The sequence below is a fragment of the Geotrypetes seraphini genome, chromosome 4 (genome assembly GCF_902459505.1).
Source record: "Geotrypetes seraphini chromosome 4, aGeoSer1.1, whole genome shotgun sequence".
Classification (NCBI taxonomy): Eukaryota; Metazoa; Chordata; class Amphibia; order Gymnophiona; family Dermophiidae; genus Geotrypetes; species Geotrypetes seraphini.
Window position 1 is genome coordinate 259455952 of NC_047087.1, and position 16469 is coordinate 259472420.

Genomic DNA, 16469 nt, shown 5'->3' on the forward strand with positions numbered 1-16469 from the left:
CTAGAGCAGCTAGGGCTCTTCAGCTTGGAGAAGAGACAGCTCAGGAGTGATATAATAGAGGTCTATAAAATACTGGGTGAAGTGGAAAGGGTTGATGTGAATCGCTTGTTCACTCTTTCCAAAAATACTAGGAATAGGGGGCATGCGATGAAGCTACTAAGAAATAGATTTAAAACAAATCGGAGAAAATATTTCTTCACACCACACAAAGTGTAATTAAACTCTGGAATTTGTTGCTGGAGAATGTGGTGAAATCATTTAGCTTCGCAGGATTTTAAAAAGGTTTGGATAATTTCCTAAAAGAGAAGCCCATAGGCCATTATTGAGATGGCTTGTGGAAATCCACTGCTTATTCCTAGATTAAGCAGCATAAAATCTGTTTTACTACTTGGGATCTAGCTAGGTACTTGGGACCTGGGTTGGACACTGTTGGAAACAGGACACTGGGCTCGATGGACCTTCAGTCTGTCCCAGTATGGCAATTCTTATGTTCTTATCTACACAGAGGTACCTACCAGTGCTTACCAGCAAGCTGGTATGGTTAGGGGCAGAATTTGGGCATGGATTGAGTTAGGTGCCGATATTTTAGCCTAGAAAAACCCTGGCTTAATATAATAGCGCCTGTCAATTTAAGTGCCACAAGGCCAGACATGGACAATTCCGGTCCTCGAGGGCCAGAATCCAATCGGGTTTTCAGGATTTCCCCAATGAATATGCATGAAATCTCTTTTCATGCACTGCTTTCAATGCATATTCAATGGGGAAATCCTGAAAACCCGATTGGATTCCGGCTCTCGAGGACCGGAGTTGCCCATGTCTGCACTAGGCGCTTTTCTACAAACGGTGTCTAACTTTTATTGGCATGCAGTAGGTGCTATTTTTGTAAGTGCCTATCGAGTTAAGCGCCATTTGTAGAATCTGGCACTTAAGGGCAAATTCTATAAAAAGCGCCCAAAAGTTAGGTGCCTATATAGGCACTGTTCAGCGTGATTCAAGTAAAATTGGGTGCTGTTTAATGAATCACGCTGAGCGGCACCTATTTGGGCACCTATTTTGGAGGCGCCCATTAAATAGGCCAGCTCTAGGCACACTTAAAAGTTAGGCGCCTAGCTGAACGCTTAAGAGCAGTGATTCTATAAGAAGGTGCCTAACACTTAGCCACGCCCACGCCCTAACATGCATAGCGTCTATTTTTTTTGAAGGCCGCCTAAATTTTTAGAGGCGCCTTGTTACAGAATCACAGTTTTCTTGAGGGGCGCCTATGTTTCAATCAGTGCTGATTAAAAAGCTTATTCAATTTAGATAGGCGCCTATCTAGATGGGTGCCTAACTTTAGGCACTGGTTACAGAATTTGGGCCTTATTGCCTACAAAATAAGTGTTGGTAAGTGCTCCGGTGTTAATTTTTTTTAATATCAACAGTAGCGCTTGGCCTTTAATAGGGAAAAGGGACAATACCTGAAAGGGTGGTTGATCGCTGGAATAGTCTTCCACTTCAGGTTATTGAGGCCAGCAGCGTGCCTGATTTTAAGGCCAAATGGGATAGACCCGTGGGATCTATTCACAAAGAAAGGTAGGGGAGGGTCTTTGGGGTGGGCAGACTAGATGGGCCGTGGCCCTTATCTGCCGTCTATTTCTATGTTTCTATGTTACCTGCTAGTTTGCCCCAGGGTTTAGAGGACATGAACTAAAAAACTAGGATCATGTCACTGGTTCTTTTACCCAAGGCTCAATTTTCTGGCATTAGGGAGCAGAGCTACAGATCTAAAAGCCTGTTTCCCTGGAGCATTGCGTAACACTTCTCTTAAGCTCTTCTGAAGGAGCAGAGGCACAGCCAGCGATTTAAAAGTATACAATACAAGGCATGAAGAGTCAGTATAACTTTACCAGCAAGGCATGCTCCATTTCATTATTTCTATTTTCTATTTCTTTGATTTTTGATCTTGGAAATATATTACATATTTTTATTTTAATCAGGTACTTTAGCTAGATTGTGAGCCTTCGGGACAGATAGGGTAGTTTTTTCTCAAGTACCTAATTTCATTTTAGTTTGATATATTGCAAACCGCTTAGGTCAGTAAAATGCAGAAGCGGTATATCAAATCTTAAATAAACATAAACATTACATATCAGATGCAGTGCAGTACCCTATAACTTATTTTGTGTGTGTAATTATCGATAATTACCTTTAAGCACTGCCCTTCCAGCTGACCTGCCAAAGAGATTCAGGGAAGCGCTTCTTGACCCCAGCAATGCGGTTGCTTCTAGCAAAGCTCCAGTGATGAAATTAGAAACTGAAGTCCTGTGCGGGGTGGCACGGAATTCGGCCACAAAGCCCTGAACACGTCGCTTTGCAGGAGAGCTTACATCCTGGCTGCTAGGGAATGGAGAGGAAACTGGAACTGTTTCCAGAGGACTGAGGAAACAGGGAAAAGAGTCTGCTGCCTTCTCTTTTTCTCTCACCGCCTTGCAAACCTGCAACAAAACATAAAAGCAAAAAGCGTTAATTCCTTGTTTTGAAAACGGGGTTGTGCAATCGGTTTGAGAGCATTATGTCTCGGTGCTGTATGCAGATGATAGCGAGGGGCTTCCTTTGACAACTCCTGGCTTATGGCAGGACAGATCTGTATTTTCATATGGAACCAGACACATTTTCACTCTGAAGAGCTTTCAGGGATTCATGAACCACAGCAATAAGCCACCTTCCTAATACTTTGCTTAGAAGCTAATCCATGCACACCAATTACACAGTGAAGCAGATCGAAGCATGCAGGTTCAAACATATCAGTCTTCAACTTGTTTTTATAATCCACATTCTGGACCAGATTTAGTACATGGCTGGATTTACAGGACAGTACCAAATAAGTGACCTTTAGTGCACCTTTAACCCAGCTGTGAGTGTTTCAACTACGCTGCAAGGTTTGGTTATACAGATTGGAGGTTTTTTTATGCCAATGACTGATTTCATGACAGCACTATATTATCTATGTTTAGGACGTCACTTTATCTGAGGCTTTTTTCTCCACCTGCCACATTGCAGATAGATTGTTATTCGCTCTCTCTGTGGTTTTAATCTTTTTCAACAGTAAAATAGAGTTAATATTCTTTTTCTGTTGCAACTCTTATTGTTTGCGGTTTCCCAAAATTAGGTGCCATTATGATCTGCGCTATGATAGCTCCTCCCACGGCCATGCCTCTTTAGAGTCACATGCTATGTAGGCATGCAAGTTATAGAGTAGGTATAGGGAAGATGCAAGCGTCACTCCTAATTATTGCCAATTAACTCCAATAACTGATTGTTAGCATCTAATTGACAAATTAAGTTACATATAGATCTATGATCCATGCCCAAATATGGGAGACCTAGTCATAATCTAGGGGTGTGCACCTTGACCTTGGATCCTGGGTAAATATGCTGTATAGTAAGTACCACTGCCTGAAACTTCAAAAGCAGACATCCATTTTTTTTTTTCTTGGAAAACCTTAACAATTAACAAGTTGAATTTGGGGAGAATTCATCAAAGGGCATTAGGCACATCAGTGTGCGTTAATCGTGTTAGTGTGTGCTAACAATCAACACACACTAAACACTAAACTTACCAATCCTCTAACGACAATCGCAAAATCAGTTTTTACTGGTTTTGCGATCGTTCCCCCAAACCTGTCCCAATTCACTAAACAGACCACCACCTAGTTTACGATCCCATCCGATCCACCCATGCAAATTAGCCAAGCGATTGATTCACTAACAATTGCTTGGCTATTTTTGCGTCGGGTTTTACTATTGTCAAACCCGACTGCTGCAGACCTGTTGGTAACTGTGTTACCGACAGGTCTGCCTGGTTTAAAAATAATTTTTTAAATGGCACTATTTTGTGTGTATTACACACTCAAAATATCAGCCTAAATAAAAAAAGTCCCCCCTCCCAACAAAGTGCCCCTCCCCCTTCCTCCCCCCCAAAAAAATACCCGCCCCCCCTGCCGATGCCCGCCACCGTCGCTGCTTCAAAATTATGACAGGAGGGATTCCCACTCCGACCTGCCATCGGGCCGACTCCCGACTCCCCCCCCAAAAAAAAACAAAAACAAATGGAAGGAGGGATGCTGACTCCCTCCTACCACCGGATGGCTTCCTCCCCGTTCCCCTCCCCATATCCCCTCCCTATACCTGTTGGGAGCAGGAAGGGTGCTCAGTCCCTCCTGCTCATTTGCCTCCAGCAACGTGTCTGGGCCTTAGGCCCCATCCCGGTGCATCGTATGATGAGGTGCCTGAGCCAATCAGGGCCTTAGGCTCCTCCCCGTGCATCACATGTTGCACTGAGGCAGGGCCTAAGGTCCCAATTTGTCGAGGGAGGCCTATGGAGCAGGAGAGATTGAGTACCCCTCCTTATCCCAACGTTTAGAGGTACAGGGAGAGGGAGGGGGCCAGGACCAGGGTGTCCGCGTTAGGATTTTGTCCTTTTTTGAGGAGGAGGGAAGGGAAGAAAGGAGTCGGCATCCCTCCTGCCATTTCTTGGGGTTTGGGGAGGGGGAAGGGAAGGAGCGCTTTGTTGGGGGGACCTTTTTTTTTTTCATTTTTTTTATTGGCCAGATATTTTGCATGTGTTATACATGTAAAATATCTGTGCCATTAAAAAAAATTGAAAAAAACATCCCCGGCAGAAGCCCTGACAGTAGTGACAGGAGGCTGCTTCTCCTGTCACTACTCTCAGGGCTCTCCCCAACTCAATCGCTCACTGAGCGATTTGTACCTCCATGCAAATCATTTACATGCAAAAAAAGATAGTGAATCAATCTCTATTTTAAAATCGGCCAGGAATCGGCCAACAGCGATTGAATCGCTTTCTTTAGTGAATCTGGGCCTAAAGATGCACATAGGAATATAGTGGGTGTCTTTAGCATTTAGCATGTGCTGTTAGCATGCACTAATGTGACTAGCTACCCTTTGATGAATTCCCCCTTGTTGTATTTCTACTTTATTATAAACTACAGTTTACATCGCAATCCAATCGGTTTTTCAGGATTTCCCCAATGAATATGCATGAGATCTATGAGCATGCACTGCTTTCAATACATATTCATTGGGGAAATCCTGAAAACCCGACTGGATTGCTGCCCTCAAGGAGGAACTTTGAGATCCCTGGTTTACACTGTTAGAAAGCAGATCTCTTAATGCTTGATATCAGCTAATTGAGCACAGCAGTGTACAGATGTTAGACCAAGTATTTGGATGGTAATTCCCAGGACTATCCTGAGACAGAAATGTGCCCTGTGCAACACGCCCCCTAGAGCTCTTATCCTGCCCACTGCATCGCAGCCAAGCAGGGAAGGCAATGGACAAAACACAATATAGAGCTCCCAACTCCCTTACACCCTGTGCAGCCGCACTGCCCACACATAGCTTATTCTATTCCTTCAAATTTTGAATGTAATTTTTGTTTTAGTTTGGATGTAATCCGCCTTGAACCGCAAGGTAATGGCAGAATAGAAATCACTAATATAATGTAATGTAATAGCTCGCTACGGCCTTGGTAATTCCAATACTCTTGGGCTCAATGTGGCATAGCCTGCTATAGGGACATGGTTCCATATTTGAACATTAGTCATCAGATTCTGTATAAGTTACCTAAATGTGAGTGCCAAATTTTGGACATGGATCCCAGATCTACAGGTAACTAATTAGTCAATTAGGCACTAACAACCAATTATTGGAGTTAACAAGCCCATATCTGCTCCTATTCTATAACACGTGTGCCTAAATTTCAAAGCTCACAACTCAAAAGGTGATGTGACCATGGGAGGGGCATGGATGGGTCAGGGGTGTTCACAGAAATTAGACAAAATGTTATAGAATATCACCATATGTGCACCTAACTGCCATCAGTTGGGTACACATATTTACACCTGCTTTTGGCTGGCGCAAGAAGTATGCTAAACTAATATTCTGTAGAGTACCTAATAACTACTATTGATGACCTAAGTACATGGACAATGAATAACTTCCTCAAGCTACACAAATCTAAAATGAAAATATTATGGTACGAAGATTATAATTCATTACCAAACACAGAACTAGAGCTATCCACAGGTGAGAGGCTAAAGATAACAAATTCCTCCAAAGTAGTGGGAGTCACACTTGACTCAAATCTAACTACAACATTCATATCACCTCTCTAGTGAAAAAATTCTTCTTTAAGATGAGATATCTGAGGGCATTAACACCAGTCCTAACAGAGACCAGCTTCAGGACAGTAGCACAATCTGTCCTAATACCCCACCTGGACTACTGCAACTCACTATACGGGGGAATTACAGAAAAAGAGCAAAAGAGACTCCAACTACTACAAAACACAGCCGCAAGACTAATCCTCAAAAAGAATCGACACAAAAGGGCAAGTCCACTATTGGACCAATTGCACTGGCTACAGATGAACAATAGACTCCATTTCAAGATGGCCTGCATGAGGAAAACTCGGAGGGACTAACATCTGACATAAAAGTCCCACATTCTTCTTTCAACTAATGCACAACTCAATGGTTCAAACTACCCCTCCCATCTCCTCAAAAAAATACAGCGGAAGGAGATGTTTGAGTCTACCTTCAAATACCAAGCTCCCCATATCTGGAACAAACTACCAATTCAACTAAGACAACCCACCACATACCTTGATTTCAGGGAAAAAAAACTAAAGACATACCTCTTCTCCCTATAACCTCTTTCTTATCTTTATCCATTCCTCCCATCCCTTCCTCCCACTTATCTTCACCCCTTCACCCAACTCTAATAATGTAACTTCCAAACTTGATCTAAATCAGGGGTGTCAAAGTCCCTCCTCAAGGGCCGCAATCCAGTTGGGTTTTCAGGATTTCCCCAATGAATATGCATGAATCTATTAGCATACAATGAAAGCAGTGCACCCCTGATCTAAATTCTTGACACCCCTGATCTAAATTCTTATTGTAAACCGCATAGATTCCTTGCAGAGAATTGCGGTATATAAGATACTGTATTGTATTATATTGTATTGTAAAGGGCACTCTGCACAGAACATTCTTTACGGAATACTAGCTTAGCACAGATCTTAATGGCGCCTAGTTCTGAATGCCATTTACTGAATCTGGCCCTAGATGAGTACATCATTCAGCCCTACAATATTAAACCTAGGCATTATTCCAGTGCATTTGGAAGGTGAGCTGCCAGAAGTATGAAGAGTGCTAGCAATGCTCTGAGAAAGTAAAAACAAATGGAGGGGGGAGGGGGGTGGACTATGAGAAAATAGCTCAAGGAAATCCACATTTAGAAATTAAAACAGTGTATACCAGTCTAGTCTACCCAGGGAAAAAGAAAAGTTTCCGAAGTTGACAGTCGTCATATAGTTGAGTGGAGACCTCAAATAGGCCCATAAAAAGCCTGTACCTAATTTCCTGCATGGTAAATTTCAAGCACTAGTGCATGGTTTATACACACACCACCAGTCAAGCTTAAAACACCTTATTTTGTTTCTGTAAAAATACAAGGGATGCTTTTCTATTTTACCACACTGACGCAAAGTCTATAGATGCAGTACTGTAGCGAAGGTGAGAGATGCCAAGGACAGTGGCGCCCCTACCCCCCCCCCCCAATCTGCTCCTTCCCCGCACATCCTGACGCACGTCCCTTCCCTTCTCCCCGTACCTCTTTAATGTTCATAGCACGAAGAGCAATCCCAACCTGCTGCTCGCGCCAGCGTTGGCTCTTCCTCTGATATCACTTCCTAGGTGTGGGTCCAGGAAGTTACATCAGAGGAAGAGCTAACACTGGCACGAGCAGCAGGTTGGGGTTGCTACTCGCACCACGAATATTAAAGAGGTACAATGGAAGGGGTGCACGTGTGCACACGGTAGTGGGGGGGGGGGCAGGGAAGGAGTGGGGGAGTGTCACCCGGGGCGGACCAACCCCCCCCCCCTTACTATGCCTCTATATAGATGTTATATCTGAAAACGTGCGCACTTTCATTTTGAAAATTATCTCTGGAACTTACTTGCATGCATTTGCAGCTGATAAGTCGGTTTTTCTCCCCCTCACCCCACCCAAATGAATGTCTGATTTTGAAGTTTCAGGCAGTGGTATTATACAGTATATTTACCCACAAAAAGGGAAGATCATTATAAACATGCTAATTTCTGCAGATAAAGCACTAATCTACCACAGAAACAGCTTTGAAAAGCACTTTCTAAGGCAGTGTCCCGCAAACTTTGTTGAACCACGGCACATTAAACGTAGTGGTTGAGGCTTGAGGCATCCGAAAGGGCGCAGACGTCGACGTAATGATGTCATGTGCATGTGTGACATCATCACGTCGACGTCTGTGTATGCACAAAGGACCTTCAGACAGGCCCTGAGCTGCCAGTGGGGGGTGCTGGCAAGGAAACCATCTCCATGTCCTTCTTTAAGGAGAGAGGGAAGAATCAGAATACAACTGGGCACAGACGCTGACCCTCAAGCCTTGCACTGAAGAATGCTGGTGTAGAAGGACTGAGGTTGAGAAAGACACTATAGAATGACAGTCTCTGGTATCCAGAGCAGATATTGTGATGTCTTAATGCCTCATTCCACCAATGCCTAAGAACCAATCACATCAATGATGTCACAATGACTTCATTATCCTATACTTGGCTCACATAAGAATCAGGAGTATGAATGGGCACAGCCACTAACCCTCAAGCCTTGCATTGAAGAATGCTGGTGTAAAAGGACTGAGGTTGAGATAAACACTAAAGAATGACAGTCTCTTGTATCCAGAGCAGATATTGTGATGTCATAATGCCTCATTCCACCAATGCCTAAGAACCAATCGCATCCGTGATGTCACAATGGCTTCATTATCCTATAAGAGCATAAGAATTGCCACTGCTGGGTCAGACCAGTGGTCCATCGTGCCCAGCAGTCCGCTCTCACGGCGGCCCTTAGGTCAAAGACCAGTGCCATAACTGAGTCCAGCTTTACCCGAGTACATTCTGGTTCAGCAGGAACTTGTCTAACTTTGTCTTGAATCCCTGGAGGGTGTTTTCCCCTATAACAGCCTCCGGAAGAGCGTTCCAGTTTTCTACCACTCTCTGGGTGAAGAAGAACTTCCTTATGTTTGTACGGAATCTATCCTCTTTTAACTTTAGAGAGTGCCCTCTCGTTCTCTCTACCTTGGAGAGGGTGAACAACCTGTCTTTATCTACTAAGTCTATTCCCTTCATTATCTTGAATGTTTCGATCATGTCTTGGCTCACATAAGAATCAGGAGTATGAATGGGCACAGCCACTGACCCTCAAGCCTTGCACTGAAGAATGCTGGTGTAGAAGGACTGAGGTTGAGAAAGACACTAAAGAATGACACAGGATGGTTTTCTGTGGGGACAGTGATGAATTCTATCACTGTGTCATTCTCTACTTGTAGGTATTTTTTCCATCTGTCTTGGTATGCTCACAATTTAACTGTGGTACCTGGGGCAATGGAGTGCTAAGTGGCCTGCCCAAAATAACAAGGACAGGCTGGGATCAAACTCGCAACCTCAGGGTGTTGAGGCAGCAGCTCTAACCACTAGGCCACCCCTCCACTCTATTTCACCCTGCAAATCTCTCTCATGACTATTTACTGTGGATATCCTGAAAATTTGACCTGCTGGAGGTTCCCCCCCCCAGGACAAGTTTTGGAACCATTGCCCTAAGCACTTCCCCCTACCCCAGGGGTATCCAATGTCGGTCCTCGAGGGCCGCAGTCCAGTCGGATTTTCAGGATTTCCCCAATGAATATACATGAGGTCTATTTGCATGCACTGCTTTCATTGTATGCTAATAGATCTCATGCATATTCATTGGGGAAATCCTGAAAACCCGACTGGATTGCGGCCCTCGAGGACCGACATTGGACACCCCTGCCCTACCCCATTCTTGCACAAAGGCACAGAGCACGCACTAGCAGTTCTGGCATAACTAGCAATAGGACAGCTGCATTTTCCCCTTAGATTACAAAAATATCTGCTACAGAAAGAGACCTTCAGGTCAAAGTTAAATTTTGCTGTACATGCCCTTTGCTCCAGTTCTATCACAGTAAGCATCGACACTCTATTACAGTCCGAGATTTATTGATAAGAAACTGAAAGTAAAATGTCATATTTTTATCATGTGACGACTTTTCTAGAAAATTATTCACAGGGTAAGCCTACAGCCTATTAATAATATGCCATCAAACTTTTAAATACGTAATTCTGAAAGCATTATAATTTCTCCTTTTGGTGACAGTGCTTAAATAGACTTCCTGTAGGAACCATGTCCAAACATATTGTTCCTCTCTGGTAAGCTAGCAACTAAGTCATTTTTGTTTGCTTGTGGACTTACAATGAGTGGCAATTATGAGCAGCTGCCCGCAGCGAGACATACAGTACAGAACAGGATGGCGCTCTGAATCAGTACTTTCAGACAGTTCAAAGACAAGGAGGTCTGCTGCATATGGATTTGATTTCTGACTTTCCTGCCTACATCACTTCACAAGTCGCCCAGTTATGGCCTAATCAATTTGGCATTCACAAATGAGCAACTTGAAATTCACTGAGGTAATAATTAAGGAATTTGAAAATGGTACCATGTTCTTGAAGAGTGAAATCACTTGAGGTGAAAAGTGTAAGTTATGACAATGACACCAATTTGCTCTCCATATCTGTATCGCTGTAATGAAACACTCTTGATCTTAATGTGGGATGAATGGGAGTTTTGAATTGTTGAACCAAAACAAATATATCAGTTCACACAAAAGCTTTGATGGCCATCCCAGTGGTAGGGCAGATTTTCTGTTCACAATTTGATTGTAATTAAGATCATCCATCCTGTCATCTAGCTGGCAGGAGGTCCATTTTCCTTGTCCCAAAAGCTTTGATGTTGTCAGCTTAACATCAAACATAGGCTGAGAACATAGGCCCAGATTCACTAAAGATAGCAACTCAATCGCTGTTGGCTGATTCTCTGGCCGATTTTTAAACAGCGATTGATTCACTATCTTTTTTCCATGCAAATGATTTGCATGGAGGTGCAAATCATTTGCATGCAAACTCCCCAACTCAATCGCTCAGTGAGCGATTGGGGGCAGAGCCCTGACAGTAGTGACAGGAGAAGCATCCTCTTGTCACTGCTGTCAGGACTTCTGCCAGCTTTTTTTCTTTTTTTAAATGGGCCAGATATTTTGCGTGCAGTAGACTAAGGAAGTCCCTGATTGGCCATTGCTTTCAAGTCTTCATCCTGAATGCAAATATTGTAATCATTTACTTCAGACCTCTTCCTACCTCAAAAATTTTTTATTTTAATTTAATGGATTAACTAAAAGTACAAACCTATCTTTTATTTGAATTAAATTAACAAATATGTTATTAACTCAATTTAATTGTAATATCCTAACTTAAAATCATTTTGTACTCATTTTATTCAACTTATCAATATTATAGAAAATTTTAATTATAGTATCTAACACTAAGGAAGCCACTAAGATAAGTGTTGCTGTTCTTCTTTAACATATAGAAACATATTGGACAAATTGAATGAATTGACCTTAGTGTTAGATACTACAATTAAAATTTTCTATAATATTGATAAGTTGACTAAAATGAGTACAAAATGATTTTAAGTTAGGATATTACAATTAAATTGAGTTAATAACATATATTTGTTAATTTAATTCAAATAAAAGATAGGTTTGTACTTTTAGTTAGCTGATAGTTTTCTAATTAAATTAATCCTTTAAATTAAAATAAAATTTTTTTGAGGTAGGAGGAGGTCTGAAGTAAATGATTACAATATATGCATTCAGGATGAAGACTTGAAATAACATCTAAGTTATAAGAGGTCTCTTTGCTGAGAACTATGCATCCTTTATGATACTTCAGCCTCTTAATTTAATTAATTTACACAATGGGATAAATGTGCTGTCACAAAATGGCTGTTCTTTATATGATAAAAAATGGGTTCTTAGTAACAATAGATTATTTACCAAAAAGAAGTTAGACACTGATGTGTAAAAAATAATCTTATTGAACTAGTTTTTGTATAAAATTATCCTTCATCACCCCCTTTTTTCTGATGATAGTTGTTGTGGGTTGGATAACTTAAGTAATGATCTGTTTGTTTATTAGTTGATTTTCAGTAACAGGTCTACAGCAGTCAGGTTTTACAATGGTAAAACCCGATGCAAAATAGCCAAGCAATTGTTAGTGAATCAATCGCTTGGCTATTTTGCATGAGGTTTTACTCATTTGCATGGGTGAATCGGATCAGATAAGAGATTCATCGGACAGCAGTTTAGTGAACCGGGTCGGGGAACACGAACCATCACAAAACCAGTAAAACCAATTTTGCGACCATCATTACAGGATCAGTAAGTTTAGTGAATCTACTCTAAGAAAGTATGATGGAGGATTCCATTGCCCTGTTGACCATTTTCAGGTATCCTTGATGTGATGTATTTATTTTTGTTTTTTATATTCCACCATTTAGTAGTTCAGCCTTAACAGGATGAAAGTGTATGCTAATATTAACATTGGTTGGACTTTCGGCTGGCACAGTGACTGCCCTAAATTAAGTGCTATGTGTGTGTTACTCCTGGTGGAATTCCGAGCAAAAAATTCCAAAGTTCTGTGCACAAAATTAGCAAATTCTGCAAGTTTATTTGTCAAAATTTAAAGAATATTTTTGCTAATTATCATCAATATTCCATTTAAAACATTTAAAATGGTTTTCTTCTTTCTACCTTTGTTATCTGGGTGTTTTATTTTATCATCATTTTGGTTCTAGTTTCTTTTTTCTGCTTTCCTGTCATCTGCTAATTCTCCATTTGTCTTTTCTACTCTCTCCTGTCTATTCCCTCACTACACCTACCTTAGACATATTGATCATTCCTTTTTAGCTCTTTCTTACTCTTCTCTTTTCAGTTACCTATCAAATTTCCATTTTCTCTCCCATTCCCCATCTCATTCCTTTCTCAGCCCTCTGTTCCCTTTAATCTTTAATGTACCACCATTACCATATTTCTACCCTCTCTTATATCTATCCTTTCATCCATTTTCTTGCCACCCTCTCCTCCCCCCTCAGGGTTCTACCATTCTCAGCGTCTTCCTTCCTCTACCCTTATAGCCCACATCTGCTCTCTTCCTTCCCTTCCCTCCCCACCCTCATAGCCCAACATCTTCCTATCTCTTCCCTGCTGCACTCTCCCCCATGGTACAGCATTTCTCACACTCTCTTCCCTTACTCCCATTTCCAGACATCTATCCATCACTCCATTCTGCTTCCGGATCCAACATTTCCCTCCTTCACCCCCTTCGTATCTCTCCCTCCCTCTCATCCACCCCCATGGCCAACACCTATCTCTCTTCCTTCCTCGTGCCCTGTGTCAAATCTCTCTATGCACCATCTCTCCCTTCCTCCCCTCCATTATGTGTAATTTCATCCTCTCCCCCTCACCATGTATGTCTCCCCTGACCAGCATCTTTCATTCCTCAGCCCTCCCCTCATGCCACTAACTTCCCTTCCTCTCAATTCTCCCCTCCCCCTGTTCCAGCAACTTTCTCCCTCTTACTTCTCCCCTCCCCCTACGCCACCAACTTTCCTTCCTTTCCTCCCCTGTACTCTAAGACTTGCTTCTTCAGGTCACAGTATCAGCAGTGACACTTACATGTTGCCTGTAGTTAACTTGGAAGCCTCCCCTCTGCCGTGGAAAGACTTCTAAGTTAGCAGCAGGCAGTGTGTGGGAATTAGTGCCGATACCGTGATCCAAAGATGCTGACATGGCCGAGATTCTGCAAGGGAAATGGGAATACTGTGCAAATGTGCAATTCTGCGGAAATTCTGCATTGTACAAAATTCCGCCAGGAGTAGTGTGTTCAACACTGTTAAGAACATAAGAATAGTTTTACTGGGTTACACCAGTGGTCCATCTAGCCCAGTAGCCCATCTTCACAGTGGTTAATCCAGGTCACAAATACTTGGCAAAATCCCAAATAGTAACAACATTCCATGCTAGGATCCAGAGCAAGTAGTGGCATCCCTAAGGTGACCATACATCCCGTTTTGAATGGGACAGTCCCTTTTTCACATCCTCTGTCCCGTTGTCCACACTCACAGCTTCGGGACGCCAAAATGTCCCGTTTTCAGAGAGGGCGTCCCAAAGCTGTGAGTGGGAACAACGGGACAGGGGATCGCAGCCTGGATTCAGACCCCACTGACCCTCCTATCTCCCCTCCCGACCCTCCCAGTGAGTTGACAACCTCCCTCCAGTAGCGTCGACAGCCGCAGCAAGCTAAACAGGCTGCTTTGCGGCTTTCTCCTGCCAGCGAAGCGTCACTGATGACATCATCGGTGACACGGCAGAGGGATTCGCGGGCAGGAGAAAGCCGCAAAGCAGCCTGTTTAGCTTGCCTTTAGCAGCCTGTTTAGCTGCCAACGCTACTGGAGGGAGGTTGTCAATTCGCTGAAAGGGTCGGGAGGGAGAGATAGGGTCAGCAGGGGTTCGACTGGGAGGGGGGAGAAGTGGTCTGCCTCGGTGCTCCATTACCTTCTTCGGTAGCGTTTATAATTCACTGCTGTTGCCGGCTTCAGGCCTTGGTCTCTGTTGGGTCCTGCCTACTTCCTGTTTTCATGAAGACAGGACCCGACAGAGAGGAAGGCCTGAAGCCGGCAACAGCAGTGAATTGTGAATGCTGTTGCTGCCCGATAAAGTTCAGGACACCAGGCCTTGGGTGACAAGGAGGAAAGGGAGCAGAGGAGGAGAGAATTGGGGAGAGTGTTGAAGGAAGATGAGGGAGAGAATGAAAGGAAATGCCAGGGCTTGGAGGGAAGGAGGAAGGTATGTCAGACCATGGGAAAAGGAAGGAGATGTCAGAGCATGGAGGGGGAGGGAGAGATGGAAGAAAAGGAAAGGAGAGAGATGCCGGGAATCCGGGAAGGGATGATGCCAGACCATGGGGGAAGGAAAGAAAGGAGAAGAGAGAGATGCCAGAGCATATGGGAGGGGGTGGTGACAGAGAGAGAAAAATGGAGAAGTGACAGAGCTGAAATCAATCATGTACAAAGAAGAGAACGGGCATGGGATAGATAGTTTATGGAAAGAGCATAGAAAGAGGGAAGATGCCATATGGAAGAGAGAGAAAGAGAGAGAGGGCGGACACTGGATGGAAAGAGCACAGAGGGCAGTGAATGGAAGGGGCGAGATAGAGAGTAAACAGTAGATGGAAATAGACACTGAATGGAAATGTGGGGGAGAGGAGGGACAGCCGCTGAATGGAAGTGTGAGGGACAGAGTGAGCAGAAACTGGAAGGAAGTGGAGAGGAGAAAGAAAAAAGGGCACATGCAGGATTGAGGGAAGAGGATAGAGTTAGTTACTGGAAGGGGGTGAGGGAAAGAGGTGGCAAGCTATAGGTAGACACAGTAAAAGAGGGAAATTGAGGATTGAATAGTAAAAAAGAATTTAGACAGAGGCAGAAAATAAATTGAGAAGGAAGACCAGGGAAGAACAGGAGGAAGGGAGCGGAGAGAGAGATGCCAGAGCAGGGGGGAAGGAGAGGAGACAGATACCAGACCTGGGAGGAGGAAAATAGGAAGGAGACAGATACTAGATCCGAGGGGAAAAAAGGAGGAGAGAGATATGCTAAAATCTGCTGGGAGGGAGGAAGGAAAGAAGGAGAGAAAGAGGCAGAGAAAGGGGGGTTGTAAGCACATTAGAAAGACTATAGAAAAAAAGGCTTTGATGAAAGTGGAAACATAGGAGGCAGATGCAGGACTATGGGAGGTTCAAACAGAGGGGGAGAGAGAGGGAGACCTGGATCAAAGGTAGAAAGGAGAACTGACACTGAATCTGGGGAGGGTAACAGAGGGAAAAGAGAGAGAGACCTGGACCCAAAGGGGATGGGGCTGGATTCTGAAAGAAATGTTGAATGCAAAAGAAAGAAAGATTGGATGCACAGTCAGAAGGAAGTGCAACCAGAGACTCATGAAATCACCAGACAACAAAGGTAGGAAAAATGATTTTATTATCAATTTAGTGATCAAAATGTGTCTGTTTTGAGAATTTATATCTGCTGTCTATATTTTGCACTATATTTGTCTATTTTTCTATAGTTACTGAGGTGACATTGCATATTTTAAAGTAATCTGCCTTGACATCTTTGAAAAAACCCTGAAACTCGTAAATGATAATTAATATTTTCTCTACGTACAGTGTGCATTGTGGTTTTTTTTTATATTTTATGTTTACCATTATGAATTAATAAGATATTGTGTGTACAAGAAAATGAATGGAAGAAATTGGGGGCAGGGCTAGAATGGGGCAGGACTGAATATTAATAGATGTCCCGTTTTGATGAAAAAAATAAATGGTCACATTAGGCATCCCCCGTGTCTGCCTCAATAGCAGGCTATGGACTTTTCCTCCAGGAACTTGTACAAACCTTTTTCTAAA

General features: G+C 43.1%; 1 protein-coding gene across 3 annotated transcripts in view; it reads right to left on the reverse strand.

Annotated features, from left to right (window-relative positions):
* PLCE1 (phospholipase C epsilon 1) overlaps positions 1-16469 on the reverse strand; it is a 496428-nt gene that overhangs the window by 292462 nt on the left and 187497 nt on the right. For all 3 annotated transcript variants that reach the window (XM_033942327.1, XM_033942328.1, XM_033942326.1), the window contains exon 3: positions 2186-2474. In XM_033942327.1, coding sequence (XP_033798218.1) covers positions 2186-2474 — 289 coding nt within the window. The remainder of the gene's footprint in view (positions 1-2185; positions 2475-16469) is intronic.